Genomic DNA, 21,450 nt, shown 5'->3' with positions numbered 1-21,450 from the left:
CCTGAAATGTTTTCCTCAAAAAACTATTTTTTTACGACTTAAGGAAGAAAGACGTGAACATCTTGGATGACAAGGGGGTGAGTACATTATCTGTACATTTTTGTTCTGGAAGTGAACTAACTACTCCTTTAAAGGTCATTTGTACCTTTTCTGGTTCGTTTTGTCAATGAAGCTAAAAAGGTTAATTAACCTTGACAATCGATGTAAAGATTGTGAGCTAGTGTCATATGAGGATGTGACATGACAATGTAGAGCAGATGTTGAGGGTTCAAACTAGGAGTTCGGTATTTTTTTTTGGAAAGGACCCTTTCACATATTTTACTCAAATACAAGCAGATTATTCAGATTTCAGGTGTCTCTATAAAGCACAGACTCGTTTAAAATGCCTTCAGGTTGGCATGCTGTGTAGATTAGGCAGTTATTTCATTCTGTCTGCAATATGATGAGGAAACTTGTCAATACGAGTAATTTCTACACAATACATTCAGGTTTTCTGTCTTTACAGTGGTTATTTTCAAAGTAAGACCCAGTGTATGACCCTCTCAGGAAAATAAAATTTAAAATTGAATGAGAATGTGTGCAGAATCTTTTACTGTGTAACTTAATAGTTTAAAAAAAGAAAGCTGCATTTATTTGATCACAAATATAGTAATATTGTGAAATAATATTACAATTTAATACCGTTTTCTCTTTTAATATATTTAAAAGAGTGATGCAAAGCTGAATTTTCAGGATCATAATTCCAGTCTTCAGTGTCACATGATCCTTCAGGCACATGAAGCGATCATCTCCTCTTTACTAGTTATAGCATGAAATAAACATGAATGAACATCAGAAGGTATCTTGTTTCAACTGCGGAAATGCACACAGTTTTTCAAGTTCAAGTCCACCAACGTTAATCTACTCTCCTGTCTGGTTTGTTTATCGGACAAAATGGCAGATTCGGCGTTATGATTGGTCAGATCGCCTGTCAATCAAACTCCTTGCAAAGGGTCAATTGACCCTAAAGTTGACTCAAACTTTCGCACAGTAGTGTAACACAGATGCTTTTATCCCAAAGCCACTTAAAATTCGTTTAAAGTATGTTTTATTTGAACCCAGGCACTTACAAGAATCACTTTTAAACATCTTAGGAATGAAGAGTGATGAAAAAAGAGACATTTAATTGCACTTTAATTTAGTCTAAATGGACTGAATTTGAGATTAGGGACATTTTGAGTTGGGAAAAGAAAGACGCGTGGCAAATGCAGGGTCATTTCCAAGCTATCCTACTCTTTATTTAATGCAAATTACAGTACCAGGTAACTAGTCTCTGAATCCAAGTCACACCAAGGACCAAAACGGACATATTTACAAGGAGAGGAGACATTTAGCATATCTTCACAGAAAAAGAATATATTTAAAATAAAATAAAAATTTCAGTCACAAACAGAGGCATTCAAGTAATATTAATGTTATACAGGTTGTATTTTTTTTCAATTTTTTCCCGTTTTAAACCAAGACAACATTTTTCCCAATAAGTGTACGTAATGCGATAGTCTGTATTTAGCCCACAGTCCTTAAAACATTTTTTTTTGTCTTTTTTTTTTTTTTGGTAATTGTTTTTAACCCTTGTGTCTTTACATTTTTACTCTAACTTTAGTCACGAGAAGTGGTCACACCATTCGTGGAAAGCAACACATCTATGAATGCGTATCTTACAAGCAAGCTTTACATTGAGGGTCCGGCGGGTGCTACGTGACATCTCTACTGCGTACTGTCAGCTGGCCAACGAGCGAAAACACAAAGAAATCATTATTATTGCCCCTGGGATGTCGCAGTCACATCACAACACGCTCATAGTTGCTTCACTTTGGTAGTGGAACGAGTGTAAGAACACACATTGTGATTGGCTCCACAGGAACATGACTTCCTCCACAAACAAAAACACCTTTGTGCCAAAAAATTAGGAAAAACATCTACAGCGTATGTGGTTTCAGACAGGAAATGAAGTCGGCTGTCAGTCATTCAGACTTGGCCAATCAACAGCACCTGCAGAGGGTCACAGGAAGGGGTGTGGTCTAGGAACAGGAAGGGTATGGAAGCAAAGGCACTCCAAACTATAGATACACTATACATTACTAGTTATAGTTACAATAATATAGCTGGCACCTACTGTACAGATCAGATTGAACTATATGGCTGGAGAAAGCTCCTTGTCTACAGTATCCAACAAACAGGTCATGTTTGCCCTGATCTTTTAAATTTTTTTTAAATTTTTTGACTTTTTTTTTTCTCTCTTTGATCCGTTCTCATTTAATCCCTCGTCTTTGTTTTCACTCATGAACAGTTCTCAGGTCAGCATATTTATGTACATAGCAGAACACTCATTCACTCACACGCGCTCACAAATTATACAAAAATCAAAACATAAGAAGTAAAAGCCAGAATTTGGTGAGGAGCAACTGTGCTGTACTGTATATACACGTCTCTGTCGGTTTCTTATACTGCTATAATTTGCGTATTAAGACATTTTGGGAAAGAAAAAAGTACATTTTTCTGTAAGTTACGCTGAGACATGACAAGAAAAAAGTAGTGGTTAAAACAACACAGCCACTGTGAATGGAGCGCAAACACAGTCTCTGTGAAGCCGGCGCCACATCGATGTGTTTCTTCATGTGTTCTTTACGTTTAGCTGTGTGGATAAGAACAATGAATCTGAGCGTTATGACACTGATGCGCACACGACAATAAATAACGAGAGCAAACCAGGACAGAAGGTGATCTCTAATTCTACCAGGCTAACAGAAAACAGCAGAGAAGACTCTTAGTCATACACATACTGTATCATTTCGATCAACCGCTGTGCTGAAAAAACTGATGGATTCTGAACTGATGATGCTAGATATAGATCTATATATAACTATATATATATATTTATTTTACATAATGCAAAGTAATATATAAACTGTGTATGTATATATCATACAAGCACACAGAGATTGAGACGCACGTCTCACCTGTCAATCAAAATGTCTGCCCTTGCCCTATAGCCCGCCCATTTTATAAAACAAGATAACATAGATTCAGTCGACTTAAAACTCCTGTAACAGAGTATTCCTCTGTTGTCTTTGTGGTTGGAACATGCGGTTTTTATATTTATACCACTTGTACGGTGCCTTGTGTTTGTTAGATACGATTAGATACGGTATTTCTTGTAGTTTTGAATGCTTGCATCGTTTTCACCCAAAACATATACATATATATATGTATATACACGCTATATGTATATATATATGTACTTTATACAAGGGGTGCTCCCAACCAAACTCAAGCCATGCGCTATTAAAGGCCCAGGACAGGATAAAGGGACAGAACGTGTAGCTAGAGACGGTCTAGGTGAGAGAAGGGGTGCCCAAATGAAAACGGAAGTGGATGGATCTGGCTACTGGATTGCTTACATAACAAGATTGTCCTCTGAGAATGAAAAAAAAAGAAAGTTATGGCTGGTCATGGACCAGGTTTTATGGTTAAACAACCCCCCCCCCCACCGACTCACTGCTCTCTCTTTTTCTCGGTCTCTGTCGTTCTCGTGAATTACACCCGACGAGGCATTTCCACACATGTAATTTTGATCTCTTTCTGAACTTCATAAAAAAAATGTTTTTTTAAATATGTAAATGAAGGTTGGCTCTTGCAGTCTGAATAAGAGTAGTGGTTGCGTGACTCAATTCCTGCCCATTAAGCTGGTGAGCAGTGGGGTGGGCGTGGCCTCGGAGACAGGGTCAGGTCTGATTGGCTAGGGCTCTCAGGTTGAGGTGTTGGAGGCGGAGGCAGAGGCTGCAGTTGTGGTCTGACTGCGATCTCCAATATTGGCATCTGGACACAAAGCGAAAACATTTGTATATATTGCATGTTATAAGGGTCAGTAAGGTGAAGGTCATATCTATTAAATTCTTCAAAAATACATTCAAAATGCAATTCATCTATGATTTGAATGCAGTTCATGTATGATGAACATGCTTTTAATTTCTAAATTAACATTAATTTGTATTATTTTTGTGGCAAAAAATAATAATAAGTAAAAAAATGCCAGCGTGATACAACTGTCTTGATACCATAATAAAATATTAAAGATATATTAAAAGAATAAAATTTTTATTAAATTCTCAATTGCGAGTTTACAGTATATCTCACAATTCTGAGAAAAAAAGTCAGAATTGCGAGTTATAATGTCAAAATTGCGAGTTATAAAGTCAGAATTGCGAGATATTAAGTCAGAATTGCGAGATTTAAAGTCAGAGTTGCGAGATTTAAAGTCAGAGTTGCGAGATTTAAAGTCAGAGTTGCGAGATTTAAAGTCAGAGTTGCGAGATTTAAAGTCAGAGTTGCGAGATTTAAAGTCAGAGTTGCGAGATTTAAAGTCAGAGTTGCGAGATTTAAAGTCAGAGTTGCGAGATTTAAAGTCAGAGTTGCGAGATTTAAAGTCAGAGTTGCGAGATTTAAAGTCAGAGTTGCGAGATTTAAAGTCAGAGTTGCGAGATTTAAAGTCAGAGTTGCGAGATTTAAAGTCAGAGTTGCGAGATTTAAAGTCAGAGTTGCGAGATTTAAAGTCAGAGTTGCGAGATTTAAAGTCAGAGTTGCGAGATTTAAAGTCAGAGTTGCGAGATTTAAAGTCAGAGTTGCGAGATTTAAAGTCAGAGTTGCGAGATTTAAAGTCAGAGTTGCGAGATTTAAAGTCAGAGTTGCGAGATTTAAAGTCAGAGTTGCGAGATTTAAAGTCAGAGTTGCGAGATTTAAAGTCAGAGTTGCGAGATTTAAAGTCAGAGTTGCGAGATTTAAAGTCAGAGTTGCGAGATTTAAAGTCAGAGTTGCGAGATTTAAAGTCAGAGTTGCGAGATTTAAAGTCAGAGTTGCGAGATTTAAAGTCAGAGTTGCGAGATTTAAAGTCAGAGTTGCGAGATTTAAAGTCAGAGTTGCGAGATTTAAAGTCAGAGTTGCGAGATTTAAAGTCAGAGTTGCGAGATTTAAAGTCAGAGTTGCGAGATTTAAAGTCAGAGTTGCGAGATTTAAAGTCAGAGTTGCGAGATTTAAAGTCAGAGTTGCGAGATTTAAAGTCAGAGTTGCGAGATTTAAAGTCAGAGTTGCGAGATTTAAAGTCAGAGTTGCGAGATTTAAAGTCAGAGTTGCGAGATTTAAAGTCAGAGTTGCGAGATTTAAAGTCAGAGTTGCGAGATTTAAAGTCAGAGTTGCGAGATTTAAAGTCAGAGTTGCGAGATTTAAAGTCAGAGTTGCGAGATTTAAAGTCAGAGTTGCGAGATTTAAAGTCAGAGTTGCGAGATTTAAAGTCAGAGTTGCGAGATTTAAAGTCAGAGTTGCGAGATTTAAAGTCAGAGTTGCGAGATTTAAAGTCAGAGTTGCGAGATTTAAAGTCAGAGTTGCGAGATTTAAAGTCAGAGTTGCGAGATTTAAAGTCAGAGTTGCGAGATTTAAAGTCAGAGTTGCGAGATTTAAAGTCAGAGTTGCGAGATTTAAAGTCAGAGTTGCGAGATTTAAAGTCAGAGTTGCGAGATTTAAAGTCAGAGTTGCGAGATTTAAAGTCAGAGTTGCGAGATTTAAAGTCAGAGTTGCGAGATTTAAAGTCAGAGTTGCGAGATTTAAAGTCAGAGTTGCGAGATTTAAAGTCAGAGTTGCGAGATTTAAAGTCAGAGTTGCGAGATTTAAAGTCAGAGTTGCGAGATTTAAAGTCAGAGTTGCGAGATTTAAAGTCAGAGTTGCGAGATTTAAAGTCAGAGTTGCGAGATTTAAAGTCAGAGTTGCGAGATTTAAAGTCAGAGTTGCGAGATTTAAAGTCAGAGTTGCGAGATTTAAAGTCAGAGTTGCGAGATTTAAAGTCAGAGTTGCGAGATTTAAAGTCAGAGTTGCGAGATTTAAAGTCAGAGTTGCGAGATTTAAAGTCAGAGTTGCGAGATTTAAAGTCAGAGTTGCGAGATTTAAAGTCAGAGTTGCGAGATTTAAAGTCAGAGTTGCGAGATTTAAAGTCAGAGTTGCGAGATTTAAAGTCAGAGTTGCGAGATTTAAAGTCAGAGTTGCGAGATTTAAAGTCAGAGTTGCGAGATTTAAAGTCAGAGTTGCGAGATTTAAAGTCAGAGTTGCGAGATTTAAAGTCAGAGTTGCGAGATTTAAAGTCAGAGTTGCGAGATTTAAAGTCAGAGTTGCGAGATTTAAAGTCAGAGTTGCGAGATTTAAAGTCAGAGTTGCGAGATTTAAAGTCAGAGTTGCGAGATTTAAAGTCAGAGTTGCGAGATTTAAAGTCAGAGTTGCGAGATTTAAAGTCAGAGTTGCGAGATTTAAAGTCAGAGTTGCGAGATTTAAAGTCAGAGTTGCGAGATTTAAAGTCAGAGTTGCGAGATTTAAAGTCAGAGTTGCGAGATTTAAAGTCAGAGTTGCGAGATTTAAAGTCAGAGTTGCGAGATTTAAAGTCAGAGTTGCGAGATTTAAAGTCAGAGTTGCGAGATTTAAAGTCAGAGTTGCGAGATTTAAAGTCAGAGTTGCGAGATTTAAAGTCAGAGTTGCGAGATTTAAAGTCAGAGTTGCGAGATTTAAAGTCAGAGTTGCGAGATTTAAAGTCAGAGTTGCGAGATTTAAAGTCAGAGTTGCGAGATTTAAAGTCAGAGTTGCGAGATTTAAAGTCAGAGTTGCGAGATTTAAAGTCAGAGTTGCGAGATTTAAAGTCAGAGTTGCGAGATTTAAAGTCAGAGTTGCGAGATTTAAAGTCAGAGTTGCGAGATTTAAAGTCAGAGTTGCGAGATTTAAAGTCAGAGTTGCGAGATTTAAAGTCAGAGTTGCGAGATTTAAAGTCAGAGTTGCGAGATTTAAAGTCAGAGTTGCGAGATTTAAAGTCAGAGTTGCGAGATTTAAAGTCAGAGTTGCGAGATTTAAAGTCAGAGTTGCGAGATTTAAAGTCAGAGTTGCGAGATTTAAAGTCAGAGTTGCGAGATTTAAAGTCAGAGTTGCGAGATTTAAAGTCAGAGTTGCGAGATTTAAAGTCAGAGTTGCGAGATTTAAAGTCAGAGTTGCGAGATTTAAAGTCAGAGTTGCGAGATTTAAAGTCAGAGTTGCGAGATTTAAAGTCAGAGTTGCGAGATTTAAAGTCAGAGTTGCGAGATTTAAAGTCAGAGTTGCGAGATTTAAAGTCAGAGTTGCGAGATTTAAAGTCAGAGTTGCGAGATTTAAAGTCAGAGTTGCGAGATTTAAAGTCAGAGTTGCGAGATTTAAAGTCAGAGTTGCGAGATTTAAAGTCAGAGTTGCGAGATTTAAAGTCAGAGTTGCGAGATTTAAAGTCAGAGTTGCGAGATTTAAAGTCAGAGTTGCGAGATTTAAAGTCAGAGTTGCGAGATTTAAAGTCAGAGTTGCGAGATTTAAAGTCAGAATGGCGAGATATAAAGTCAGAAATGCGAGTTTAAAGTCAGCATTGCGAGATTTAAAGTCAGAATTACCTTTTTTCATTTTTATTCAGTGGCGGAAACAGACTTCCATAGATATCACACAGAAATTATATAATTTTTTTTAATTTCTATGTTAAAATTCATTTTGATCATTTTTGTTGCATACAGTAAAAAATGCCTGCATGATATAACTGTACTAATACCATAATAAAATATTAAAGATATATTAATAGATTAACATTTAATTAAATTCTCATTAAAAAAAAAGCTTTAATATGTAATTTGGCATTATATTTGAATGCAAAAAACCCCCAGAAATTATATCATATAGACCAGTGTTTCCCAACCTTTTTTTAGTTGCGGCACCCTTTGGAAATTTTAACAAACTTGTGGCACCCTTTGGCATTTGAATTTCTAACTTTGATATGATAATTTGAAAAAGTATAGATATTCGGTACAACAGGGAAGAACTGCAGAATATAATGTCATACAGATATTTTTAATATTATTAAAAAATTGTGTCCATCAATGGTGGCAATCAGTAAGCTAATTTCTATTGAAGAGACCAATTTATATGACAGATTTTAATGTAGGCTTTTATACATATGTAAACATTATTTAATTATCATTATAACTAGCTATCTCACACATTTTTGCTCACTCAAGAGTTTTTTTTATTTTACAGTGGGGTAATTTTGGTGCAGTAGCACGAGATAGCTTGATTTCAAACTTTGAATTGAATAAAAAATGAAAAGTAAGCAGTAATAAAATAATAACAAATAAAGAAATGAATAATGATAGCACAAATAAAAAATAACAACAGGCCTTTGAATTAAATAAATTGCTTTTTAGTTTTTCAGGTAGATCTAACAGTAGGGTTAAGATATTAAATTGTTGTCATTTTTTTTTTTACCAATTATCCAAATAATGTTTAGTCCTAGAAAGCTATTATTATCAGAGGACAACACGTGAGCATAACATAACGGTTAGCAGATCAATGAATGAGAGGGCAGCGTTACCAGAGTTGCTCATATACCACACCATGCTACAACACAGTAGGGCTATTGCAGACAGAAACAATACTGTACTACATCCATGTTTCCTGTCGGCTCAATTTTTGAGTGGGCTTTGCTGTTCCGATGAGCATGAACGGTATACGAGTGGAGCGACTGAGCGGAGCGCACATGCATAGAGCGGGATAACGGAAAATACGCAGAGCGTCACACCACATGAAAGTGAAACCTGAGCAGTGAACTAATTTTCGGCAGCTAGAATTTCGGTGCATCTCTAATTATTGGCGACATCAGAAATGGATATTATATAATAGATGTTTTTTGTTTTTTTTACATTTTAGTAATTTAAAAATATTAAAAAACTATTTTTTACACGGCAACCCTGCTCTCGACAGACGGCAACCCAGGGTACCGCGGCACCCCGGTTGGGAAACACTGGTATAGACAAGTCATGAAGTCCCTCGTGACTGTGTGAAAAGTTCAATAAGTGTATTAAAATATCAGATAATTTGGCAAGCTTAGCAAGGTAATTTTTTTTAGTTTGTTTGTTATATTATATAACAGTATTATTGAAATACTAATATAGTATTTATTATTTTTTTATTAGCTGTTTTATTATTTTAATTTTAGTTTGTGTATTTCTATTTAGCTTTAATTCAGTTTTAGTAATTTTAGTACTTCAACTTGTTCAAACTTATTCACAAACTTATTCATTATATTAGAGTAAGTTTCCAACATTTCAATTTTTTAAGTTACATTTTTAGTCTAATATTTACATTTGATTTAATATTAGCTTTATTGAAAACAACAAAAATATTATTTAAACAAAAATAAAATATTTTTAATAATTTTACTTCGTAACAACACTGTAATATGTCATGTGGTGCTACTCCAATATTTCCTTTAAAAAGGAAATATTTTAAAATCTTTTTTGATAATGAAGATAAAGATAGAATAGGAAAATATGCTATTAATTTTAATGGATTGTTAACCCACATGACGTTTGTAGAGTCATTAAATTTACACGTTTCTTGAAAATGGTATAAAAGTTTATCAAAACCAATATAAAACGAACAATAAAAACAAGTGATTTGAATTTTTCTTTACTGTGTACATTTTATACATCATTGAATAAAAACGTAATTGATAAAACAGAGGTTCTAGCTTCTGGTTGGTCGATACAGTAACAGCTATGACACAAAACCCCCTGTTCACTAAAAATACTATAATATGAACACTGTATGAGAGCTACATCCAAAAATATAAGTGATGTCAGAAGAGCAGAAAAAGGGTCTGACCTGAAGTGGCAGAGGCGTTGGTGGGGGTAGAGGCTCCTGCCTGGTTACGTGCATGAGCAGGAATTAGGATAGAGGCCAGGGATGGGTTACTGGACAGCTCTGAGTCAAGTCAAACAAACAACACCAAAAGCTGACCACCTTGCATTTGACAGAACGTTTCTTCAAAAGAGCAAATGCAAAATAAGGCCTTACCTTGAGTTGTGAAGTTGAATAAGGATGGTTTCTCACGCCCGTTAGGAAGTTTGACATTGGGATCCCGCAGTTCATCAAAGAAGGAGTGAGCGCAGGCCTCTAGCGGGGTCAGCCGAGCAGTCGGGGTGTACTCCAACAGCCGCGAGCACAACGCAATGGCTTCAGGAGGCGTGCGTGGCCGAAACACCTACCGAGACAATTCAGAAGTTCACTAAGAGTATATTAGTAAAGTGTATATTTATAGTATGAATAAACTAACTGTAACACTTTATTTTCAGTGTCCTTGTTACATGTCTTATAACTTAAGGGTAACACTTTATTTTAAGGTGTCCTTGTTACACATGTTACATGTACTTACTATTGTCACAACAATAAATTATGCATAATTACATGCAAGTAACCCTAATCCTAACCCTAACCATACAGTAAGTATATGAAGTTAATTAATAGTAAAATATAGTGTAACCAAATTATGCATAACTACATAATTAAGTGTGCATTCAAACCTTTTTGGAATGAATAACCACATGTTATGGCATTATAACTTTTGCATAAGCTTTCGTCATTCTATCTGAATGATCACTCGTTCATATGCACATGATTTGCGATTAATAAAGCCAAGACATGTCTGTAGCTATGGGTGTTTTTTTAATCATTCCTAGGAAACCGAGTCATCTATGAACCATTTAGGAAATTATCTCACGTAGGCTACACATTTAGGATGATTATATGCACGTTTTTAAAAACGAGGCCCCAGGTTGACATTATAACAGCCTGCCCTGTATAGGGTGACACCATGTCCCATTATGGGCTGTTAAAGGAACTGTATACTTTTTTCTGGTTATTAAGGACGAAAAGCTCATATGGTTCTCGTAGCCAAGTCTTTAAGGTTTTGGTCTTCAATAGAGCAAGAAGTGTAGTAATTGAAATAAGACTTGTTTATATCTGGCTCAAGCTCTGGCTTACAGGAAGCGGAAGAAAAGGAAGGCATTTCTGCCTTTAGAGGTGTTTGAGTCATAGGCACTGGGGCATATCCTGTGCAGAAGGTAAGACTGTGTTGAAGGGAAGGGTCTGATTGGAGGATAAGACTAAACACACCCTGCAGCTCAGCTGTGTATTTCATACAATGACCACCAGGGGGCACATGAAAGCTCCTGCTATTATACTTCATGTGGACTACAGTGTTAGGTCAATTTACTTTAGTGTAATGGCCAGACAAAAATATCAATTTGAGATCTGCATCACAGTTTTCAAGAATTGTTAAGAAGAAGAATGATTAAGAAGAATGTTTTTTTAAAGCAATAAATAAAATGACATTTTGTTTGTGTACACTTCCCTTTCTAAGCATACCAAAGAAAAGTACCAAGACTCATTACCAGTTATAATGTCCATCTGGAACAGTTCGTCTGTCCTTCAAATGTGATTTCAAATGACTCAGCAACTTCAGTTTGATGTACATGGCAACAATTTCGGTTGCAAGGCATAACATGCACTACTGTTCAAGTGTTTGGGGTCGGTAGGATTTTGCAATATTTTTGAAAAAAGTCTTTATTGCTCACAGAAGTGGCATTTATTTGATCAAAAATACAGTAAATTTAAAATAACTGTTATCTATTTGAATATATTTTGAAATGTCATTTATTCCTGTGATGTCAAAGCTGAATTTTCACCTCATTAGTCTTCGGTGTCACATGATCCTTCAGGATCATTCTAATATTCTGATTTGCTGCTGGAGAAACATTTATTATTATTATTATTATTATTATTATAAATGTTCAAACATCTGCTTAATATTTTGTTGAAACAATGATATATTTTTTTCAGGATTGGATAAATAAAAAGTGATATAATTTGATCATATAAATGTCATTTATAAATGTCTTTTTTGATCAATTTAATGCGGAATAAAAGTATTAACTGCTTTTAAAATATCTTACTGACCCAAACTTTTGAAAAGTACTGGATACCACAATCCAAAAACCTAGACCACAGCGTAAACAACAATTGTAAAAAGTGTAATGAAGTCAGCAAGCAATGTCGAGAGCATGCCTGGAGAAGTCATTCAATTCAAATGGATATGAGGTCAGCTCTGTTCCAAAACCTAAACATGCAGCCGCCGCCTTATAATACAAAGCACACAAATACTGAGTAAAATATGCAGATTTCAAACTATTTTTATTGATCAGTTTTATTTAGTATTGAATGAACCACAATAATATTTATAGTACACATAACATTTATAATTCCAGAATCAGAATTTTTTTTTTTATCTTGACCTAATGCATTCTAGAATCGCCTTCTCCTTTCTAAATCAAGCTATCTTAGGAGGCAGCATAATTATTCCGCCTACCTTTTCTGAACCAGGCTTCCTACGTAGGCAGCTCACTAGGATTGGGAACAGACTGTAAGGTCACTTGGCTAAGCATTACAACAGAGCTCAGAAAGAGGATGTCTACATACAGACAATCCTGACTGAAATGGTCCTTCTTTCATCAACTAGTTGAGAAGTAAGTGTCAAAGAACACTAAATGAAATGCAGTCGGCGAGGCCTGTGTGGTGCAGACGTCTGGGTGATGTGAATGGAATGGAGTCAGGACAATGAGTCGAGCTGACGGCTGGAGGTGGAGGGCGGCTGTGCTAGAAGTAGTAAAACGGTTGTCCTGTACCTGTTTACTCACCTTAGTCCAAGGGTGGGCCTTAATCTGCGGGAATTTGAACTCGGTGTAGTTTGGGTTCATTTCCCGAATCTGCTCCCGTGTGGGAGTGCCCAGCACCTGAGACCACAAACACACAGAAACACCACTCAACATAACAGCAGACTGTTGCTTCAGCACTTACAAAAAGATTCTTCTTTAAAGGTTCTTTACATGTAGTAACAGTTTTATTTAGAACCATATCAGCCTTCTGTTTAAAACCATTTCTCTTAAGGGTGATGCATCGATTTTATTAAAATGAATTTCAAATTGTTTTTTTATATATATATATTTGAAGGTTACCTTGAAAACTCCTGAATTTATTAAGTTTCCAAACTCAAGTTTTCAAATGTCTTTGTTTTGATAAAGCTTGTTTTAAACTTTCAAGCTAATCAACAAAGTGTTCAAACTATAAAAAAAGTGAAACAGTCCTAAACCATTTCGATATTTATTTATTGAAAATAATAATACTTTTCTAATAAATTATGACTGTCCCTCAGATGTAGTGTCATTCCTATTAATCAATTTGGCAGCTAATAAAGAAATGAAGTTGTGAAATGAAGTTTCTGAAAAATGACTGAAATACTGTGTGATGCATGTTTGTTAAAAAGAAGTATACTTTACTTTTAAATACTTTTAAAAAGAGCACTTATCATGGTAATAATATACTTCAAAAAATATAATTCAAATGAAAAATAAAACTCAGACACTTAATTGCATGTTAATTGCAATTAAATGAAAATGTGTTTTAGTTTATTTATTTTAAATACAATTAGCTAAACTTAACAGTGCTTTTTTAAATGCTTAAAGTCCCCATGAAATCAAAATTAAAGTTAGTATCAATATGTTAGTCTTAAGGTTATCTATAAGGCAGTGTGCTCCAAAACAGTGACAAAATTCACATTTAGAAGATATAAGCATTCAAAGCTTGCAGTTCGTCACTTCCGCCAAAACGGCTCAAAGATTGATTTTTGACGTCACATCGTACTTCAGCTTCTCATCAAACTTTCTGTCCAATCAAATGCTCTCTAGAATCTGAAGCGCCCGAAGCCGCGGCTGAAATCATTCACTTGTCCACAGAATTAGTGTTCCCATTCAGTCAGTCACGTTCAACGTTACGTCAGTGACTGACGAATTGGGATCTCGCCCGAGAGCCCAATCACCTTCGAGTGTTAACTAAACAAGACAATGACAGTTGGCGTGCGTGTTTCGCCACGCGCACCCCGCCCCGCAGCGCGGATATAAAACAGGGAACGATTCAAACAGTATAAATATGCTTTCCATTGAGGAAAAAAAGAAGTCTGGTTTGGCACTGTGTCACACTAACCACCGCACCGCACACACACTCTGCAGAGTCACGATAGCACGGAGTGGATCACATGCGCGAGTCGGTGCAGACCACAAAATGTATCGGAGCTAATTGAATTCTACACAGAATGCTATATTTTATAGCAATATGGATGAGATTGTGGCTGGGCTACCCTGTCAAATGCGGCTTTACCGAGCTTATAGCAATATGGATGAGATTGTGGCTGGCATACCCTGTCAAATGCGGCTTTACGGAGCTCAACGGCTCTGAACGGCTTTAGCCCAAGCTGTGATATAAGCGAATGCTATTGGCTATTTTAAAAGGGGGCGGGGCTGCTTGATATGTCCCGCCCTGTCTTCCTGTTTCAGTTTAAATGACGTCAACACATAGAGTAACGCTGTGTGTTTCTAAGCATTTCAGGGGACCTTTAAAGGGATAGTTCACCCAAAATTGAAAATGTACTCTCCCTCAAACAATCCTAGGTGTATACAACCTTCTTCTTTGAGACAAATACAATCAGAGTTATATTAAAAATGTCCTGGCTCTTCCAAGCTTTATAATGGCAGTAAATGGGTTTCGAGATTTTGAAGCCGAAAAAAGTGCATCCATCCATCATAAAAAGTGCTCCACACGGCTCCGGGGGTTAATAAAGGCTTTCTGAAGTGAAGCGGTTCACGAGAGAGTGGTGTTCCAGCAGATGATATATATATAAAGTATCTTTATATATAATTTCATATTTACTTCTAGTGTCTTTAAAATATGGTTAAAATGTAGTGATGAATATAATAACAAGCATTTATGGTAAACTAAAATACACTTTGATGTCATTTCTATTGAAACGTGCATTGAATGTATTTCAATATATTTGTAATTACACAAACTAGTAAAAGTTTTAAGAGAGTTCACTTTACAAAACGGTTACAAAAAACCCATAAATCATGTTAACAGTCTTGTATAAAACTCCCAATCTAAATCAACCGACTGTTACGCAGCAATTGTTGCTCTTCTTCCTACAGACTCATGCAAACACTGAGATTAAATCACAGACAGAAGTGGCGGTGTGGCGGCGCCAGTACCTTGATGATTTCCACCAGCTGATCCACTCCGCTGTCGCCGGGGAAAATTGGCTGTCCTAGCAACAGTTCCGCCAACACGCAGCCAGCTGACCACACGTCTGCAGTGAAAGCGGGTCAGAGAGATACTTTTAAGCAAGAGGTCAAGGACTCGTACACAGAGCACATCCTAAACTACGGCCTTGCAAAATCACCAACAACACGTCAAACCAAAAAAAGCACAAAACAGTGCTCTACAATAATCCACGAGTTCATGAAAGATCCTTCAGCTTCATAATCTTTTTATAGGGCCTATTTTCTGAAAGAATGGTCAAATGATTTGACTTTTCAATGGCCGATCATGTAAAACCAATTGAATCGCAGTCAATAAAAATGTGAAAGAAAATAAATACAGTGGGTACGGAAAGTATTCAGACCCCCTTAAATTTTTCACTCTTTGTTATATTGCAGCCATTTGCTAAAATCATTTAAGTTAATTTTTTTTCCTCATTAATGTACACACAGCACCCCATATTGACAGAAAAACACAGAATTGTTGACATTTATGCAGATTTATTAAAAAAGAAAATCTGAAATATCACATGGTCCTAAGTATTCAGACCCTTTGCTCAGTATTTAGTAGAAACACCCTTTTGATCTAATACAGCCATGAGTCTTTTGGGGAAAGATGCAACAAGTTTTTCACACCTGAATTTGGGGATCCTCTGCCATTCCTCCAAGTTGCAGATCCTCTCCAGTTCATGAATATGTTTCTTAACACACTTTAAAAAATGCACTTTGTAATGTTACATTTTAAATCATTGTTTTAATATTTTGTTGAGTTTGATGTGTTGACTAATATACTGAAGCACATGTAAAATGTAAAAATTTTAGTTCATAAACACATTATTGTTACACATAATTATTGTTATTATGCTAATTCTAAAACTAAAGATATACTTAAGTCCTGATTAAGTGTGCCAAAAAAACAAACCAACTAACTAACGTTCAGCTAACTGCATTTGTTATAAATCAAACTATAATACCTTTGTATTTAATTGCAAATAACATGTCATTAAGTGTCTGGAAACATTATATTTACTTAATTACACTTTTTAAAAATGCTACAGTATACTTCTTTTTCACAAGGGTCACTTTTGTCATGAATTTGCATATTTATCATGATAAGAGGTGACAGCAACATAAAGGAGGAGTAGTTTTTCGAAGCAGAAATGATTTGCATGGTAGTACGATTAAAGCTCATGTACCTATGCTAGAGGTGTAGTCGGTTGCTCCAAAGATGAGTTCGGGGGCTCTGTAGTACCGTGAGCATATGTAGGAAACATTGGGCTCCCCACGTACTAACTGCTTAGCACTGCGAACAAAAAGACAGATTGAACAATCTCTGATCACACACATCACCATTTCATTCAAATATTCTGCCTTGTGGAGCTTATTGGCAGGATAAACCCCTAAAAGTAACTCTAAATGGCAAATGAGCTAAGAGATCTAAAGTGACCTGAAAGCTAAAGACGGTTTCTTTGTTTAGATGGTAAGCGAGTTGCTAACATTTTAAAAGCATCTCAAGGCTGCTTGCAGTGTACATGAAGACTGCTGCTAATCTGTGTCCTCATTCAAGGAAAATTTGCATTATTTTTGTCTAGTCCTCAGTATAAGGTATTCATTAACAAGAGGCAAAATCGCATGCCCTAGTTTTCAGATGCAAGGCAAAGGAGAAATGGATACCCAAATATCACTTCAACTAAAATCTTCACTAGTGTTCTTAGGCAGACAAATGTGAAAAGCACAGAGGTCAGCACAGATATCTCCGAGCATAGCGAGACCATCTGGAGGCCTCTGGTGAGGTGTACTATGGGATTTTCAGGTTAAATGCAGTAAAGCGTTGCTTTCGGACCTTTGAAAGGTTATCAGAAAACCATTGTCTCCTATGAATTGGCTATCAAGAGATTACCAACTGACCTGCCAAAGTCACAGAGTTTGAGCACGGCTGTGTCTGGGTCCAGCAAAAGATTCTGCGGTTTGATGTCTCGATGGCAGATCCCAAAGGAATGGATGTAGGCCAGACTCCTGAAGAGCTGGTACATGTACAACTGTAAAGTAAATATACACAAGTCATGAGGTTAGCAAAGCGGTCATAAAAACAGGTCACAAAAAAGGTACCCTAAAAATGCATAATATAATTTAGTTTTTTTATATTGCTTGTAATATCAAATGATTTACTGAAACTCTAATGATAATTCTCCAGATCTGTTGTTTCAAATCCAAAATTACTTTCTTTTGTCCATGGAACACAAAAGGTGAATCCATATAATGAAAGTGAAAGTGAAAATGACTTAAAAACCACCACAGTACTTTTTAAGGGTCATAAAAGTGTTCTACTTGACTATTCTGAAGTAATATGGCAAATATGGCACCACTGATATTAATGGCATTTTATCATATCCATTTGTCCATTTTTGGAGAGGGGAAGATTATCAGAGAATAATGATTTTTGATCTGTTCATTACCAAGACTTGGAATATGGTTCATGAGTCATATGGAGTACTTTTATGCCTCTCTTATGGTGGTGAGTCCCTAGTCCACATTCACATTAATTATATGCAAAGATGTGGCCACAAAATTCTTCAAAAATACACCTTTTTTGTTCCACAAATAAAATAATGTAAATAGGTTGTGTACTGGTATTTCCCTTACCATTATGTTTTTCCTTACATAATGGCACAAAAATAATGACACTTGTTTAATGAAATATTCATTGAAAATTATTATTTTTTTAATAATAATTAAAATATTGTATATTCTTCATAAAAATTCCCATGGAGGAATTCCCATTTACATGACGTTACATTACATTTAGAAATCACACTTAATTTTAAAAAATAAAAATTCTGTCATTAATTACTCACCTCACGTCGTTCCAAACCCGTTCATTTTCAGAACACAAATGAATGATATTCATCAATATTTCTGATGAAATCCGTATTTTTTTAATAATAATTAAAATATTGTATATTCTTCATAAAAATTCCCATGGAGGAATTCCCATTTACATGACGTTACATTACATTTAGAAATCACACTTAATTTTAAAAAATAAAAATTCTGTCATTAATTACTCACCCTCAAGTCGTTCCAAACCCGTTCATTTTCAGAACACAAATGAATGATATTCATCAATATTTCTGATGAAATCCAAGAGCTTTCTGACCCTCCATAGAGGGCGATGCAACTGACATGTTCAAGACCCAGAAAAGGTAGTAAGGACATCGTTAAAATAGTCCATGTGACATCAGTGGTTCAACCGTAATTTTATGAAGCTACGCAAAGAAAGCTGCGCAAAGAAAACAAAAATAACTTTATTCAACAATATATTTTCTTCCGTGTCAGTCTTCGACGTGCGTTCACGAGAGTATAGTAGAATCTGCATGTGTCATGGTACTCTTTTTTTTGTGCTTGCTTTCTGCATAAAAAGTAATCTTGTAGCTTTATAATCTTATAGCTTTATAAAATTAAGGTTGAACCCCTGATGTCACATGGACTATTTTAACGATGCCTTTACTACCTTTCTGTGTCTTGAACGTGTCAGTTGCATTGCTCTCTATGCAGGGTCTGAAAACTCTCGGATTTCATCAAAAATATCTCAATTTGTGTTCCGAAGATGAACAAAAGTCTTGCGGGTTTGGAACGACATGAGCGTGAGTAATTAATGACAGAATTGAAATTTTTGGGTGAACTATCCCTTTAAATGTTTGTTTTGCCCTTAATAATTTTAAGTAATCCTGATGTCCTCTTTAATGTGAGCTGAGACTCCCTGGTTGAGAACCACTAATTTAACTTCTAAGTGGAAAGTTTTCACATATAATTGTATCTTTACATATGTTTACGTATGTGAGTGTTTGACTATTTATGTCGCATCCTGCCAATAGCAGGAAGGATATAGCTCAGGACGCGGCACAAAGCAGTGATGATGCCATCACAGCAGTCAAGACACTGGTGACGCAAAACCGCACAGGAGGAGGGGGAAGAAACGCCAACACACACTCGGCTGACCCGTATACTCACCAGCGGGAACAAAACCTAAGGTTTTTATTCAGGATGTACACATCACTCACACAAGCACACATTAGGAACAATCCGCACCTTCACATAAACCATGGGAAGGGTCTGCTTAGCGCGGCTGTAGTGTCTCGCCACTCTGTAGACGGTCTCAGGGACGTAGTCCAGAACCAAATTCAGATACACCTCATCCTTCTGTGGACAGAGAACAAGAAAGCAAATACTTTAAGTCACAGAGTTAAAAGTGTCAGGCTTTATAGCACATACATATATAACTTCAGTGAATCTATATATAAAACCAGCTCAGTATGAAAGAGGATAATGACTCTGAGTCAATGTCTATGCTAAAAATGTCTTATACGCCACATCCCTCCATATATCTCCATGACTGAACAACCAACTTGCGAACCGTAAAAAAAGCTGCGACACAAAAACAGTCAATTCTCTGGCATGATGTCATTGTGGACGTTGACTGCCATGCATTGTGTGGAACCGTGCCTGAAAGCGAGCGATGATTGCGCCCATCACCTTTACATAACATACATGCTCAGACGTTGAAGTCATATCCTCCTGAAGAACTAAAGGAAAGGAAGAGCTCAATAGGGTGGCCTACAGGGCCACTCTGACCCCACGTCTGATGTCACATCCTGTCTATTATGCCCTTCTTCCTTCCTCCACAAGTTCAGCTGTGAGAGAGTCTATTTCTGCTGGATCTGACATTCCTGAGCTCATTTACTTGAGTCAAACCAACCAACTCTGCTACACTTGTCAAGATACTTCAATATAAGAATAACTAAGATATCCTAACATAAAAGATATAAAGATAGATACAAAATATAAAGGGACTATTTCACCCTTTACGCATATAACTTTATTTTATTGAATAAATGTACCATAATGTGGTCATTTTGTCATTTTAGCTTGTCTTTTTTTTTAATGTAAAATATGTAAAACAGCACTCCAAAAGTTTTGCTATGTATCTTCTTTGGTGTTTCACCAGAGCAAGAAATGTTTGAAAGGAAGGTGAGCAAATGATTACATTTGGTAAACTATTCCTTTATTAATATCTGGGTCAAATCTGAAAAATAATTACTAGCAACATAAGTAGTAAAATAAATAAATAGAAGTTACTCTGATAAAAGCATGAAGATACTTAAATATGAGATGCATAAATATGAAACATATAACAATATATAAAAGATAGAAAATTGATAAGATATGAACTATAAAGGGATTATTTCAACCAAATGAAAAAGAAAAATAATTTTCATGACATATAACATTCTTCTGTTGAAAAAAAAAAAAATAATAATGGTACCATAATGTGGTCATATTTTATTTTTATTTTTCATTTTTCGAGTTCTACATTGTTTTTTGACATCTACATTTTTCACTGATATAACTTTCTTTGGTTGAATAAATGAAATAAAAATAATAGAAGTACCATCATTTGGTCATTGTAGTCATTTTAGCTTGCCTTTTTTGTGTTTGTGTATGTTTTGTGTTTCACAACAGCATGAAAATCATAAGGTTTGGAGCAACATGAGGGTGAGTAAATGATGACAAGCTTTAGTTTTTATAAACTATTCCTGCATTAAATTTGAAAAGTATCAATAAATATATAAATTAATTAAAGATGACATATTATGCCCCTTTTTACAATATGTAATATAAGTCTCTGGTGTCCCCAGAATGTGTCTGTGAAGTTTCAGCTCAAAATACTCCACATATTATTTATTATAACATTTTGAAAATGCCTATTTTGAGTGGAAGCAGAAACACGCTGTTTTTCGGGCCTGTGTCTTTAAATGCAAATGAGCTGCTGCTCCCCGCCCCCTTTTCCAGAATAGAGCTAGCCATTATATCTGGACTGGTACCTGCTGAAAAACATCTGTTTTGGTTCTGATGATCATGTTTTTTACACTGAAATCATGCGTTTTAAACCATATTACTTTAAACTTCTGATATACGGTTTTCTGAGAGAGCACACGGACAGAAAGCGGCTGTCACAGCATGTGAGTACTAAGTTTAAGTTAAAAACACATGAGTTACAAAAACAGTCGGTTATGTCTGTGAACAGCTGGGAAATAAATCGCTTGTTTATTTTAGATCTGTGTGGCAGCAGCAATATACAGTAGCCTAAATAAATCAATAAATCCACTGCTCTCTTGTGTCCTCTGAGGCTGGGACTCTAAATAGTGTTCTGTGCAGCCAAAGACTGAACAGTTAGCATGTTTGCTCAAACTTTCGGCATGGCATTAGAACTGGTACACCGTTGTCGCTTGCGGAATCAAAATGACAGCGCCGTGGGTGGAAATTTACAGATTAAGGGGCAGTAATATTATAATGAGATCCCTTTGCCACGTCACCAAGGGAGCGAAATCAGACG

At 36.1% G+C, this 21,450-nt stretch overlaps 1 protein-coding gene across 2 annotated transcripts in view; it reads right to left on the bottom strand.

Moving 5' to 3' along the window:
* Positions 1 to 1,252: 1,252 nt before the first annotated feature.
* Positions 1,253 to 21,450, bottom strand: part of LOC107551994 (glycogen synthase kinase-3 beta) — an 88,183-nt gene continuing 67,985 nt past the window's right edge. Inside the window, exons 7-11 of one of the 2 annotated variants that reach the window (XM_016233803.1) lie at positions 15,009 to 15,106; positions 12,597 to 12,704; positions 9,931 to 10,117; positions 9,739 to 9,837; positions 1,253 to 3,858 (exon numbers count right to left, since the gene is read on the bottom strand). In XM_016233803.1, the coding sequence (XP_016089289.1) occupies positions 3,788 to 3,858; positions 9,739 to 9,837; positions 9,931 to 10,117; positions 12,597 to 12,704; positions 15,009 to 15,106 (563 nt within the window). In that variant the 3' untranslated portion in view covers positions 1,253 to 3,787. The remainder of the gene's footprint in view (positions 3,859 to 9,738; positions 9,838 to 9,930; positions 10,118 to 12,596; positions 12,705 to 15,008; positions 15,107 to 21,450) is intronic. The other variant, XM_016233804.1, reaches the window with a different exon arrangement.

This window comes from Sinocyclocheilus grahami, unplaced genomic scaffold, assembly GCF_001515645.1.
Source record: "Sinocyclocheilus grahami isolate Dianchi unplaced genomic scaffold, SAMN03320097.WGS_v1.1 scaffold439.1, whole genome shotgun sequence".
NCBI lineage: Eukaryota > Metazoa > Chordata > Actinopteri > Cypriniformes > Cyprinidae > Sinocyclocheilus > Sinocyclocheilus grahami.
The sequence above is the reverse complement of the archived record's forward strand: the minus strand, read 5'-3'. Positions and strand labels throughout refer to the sequence as shown.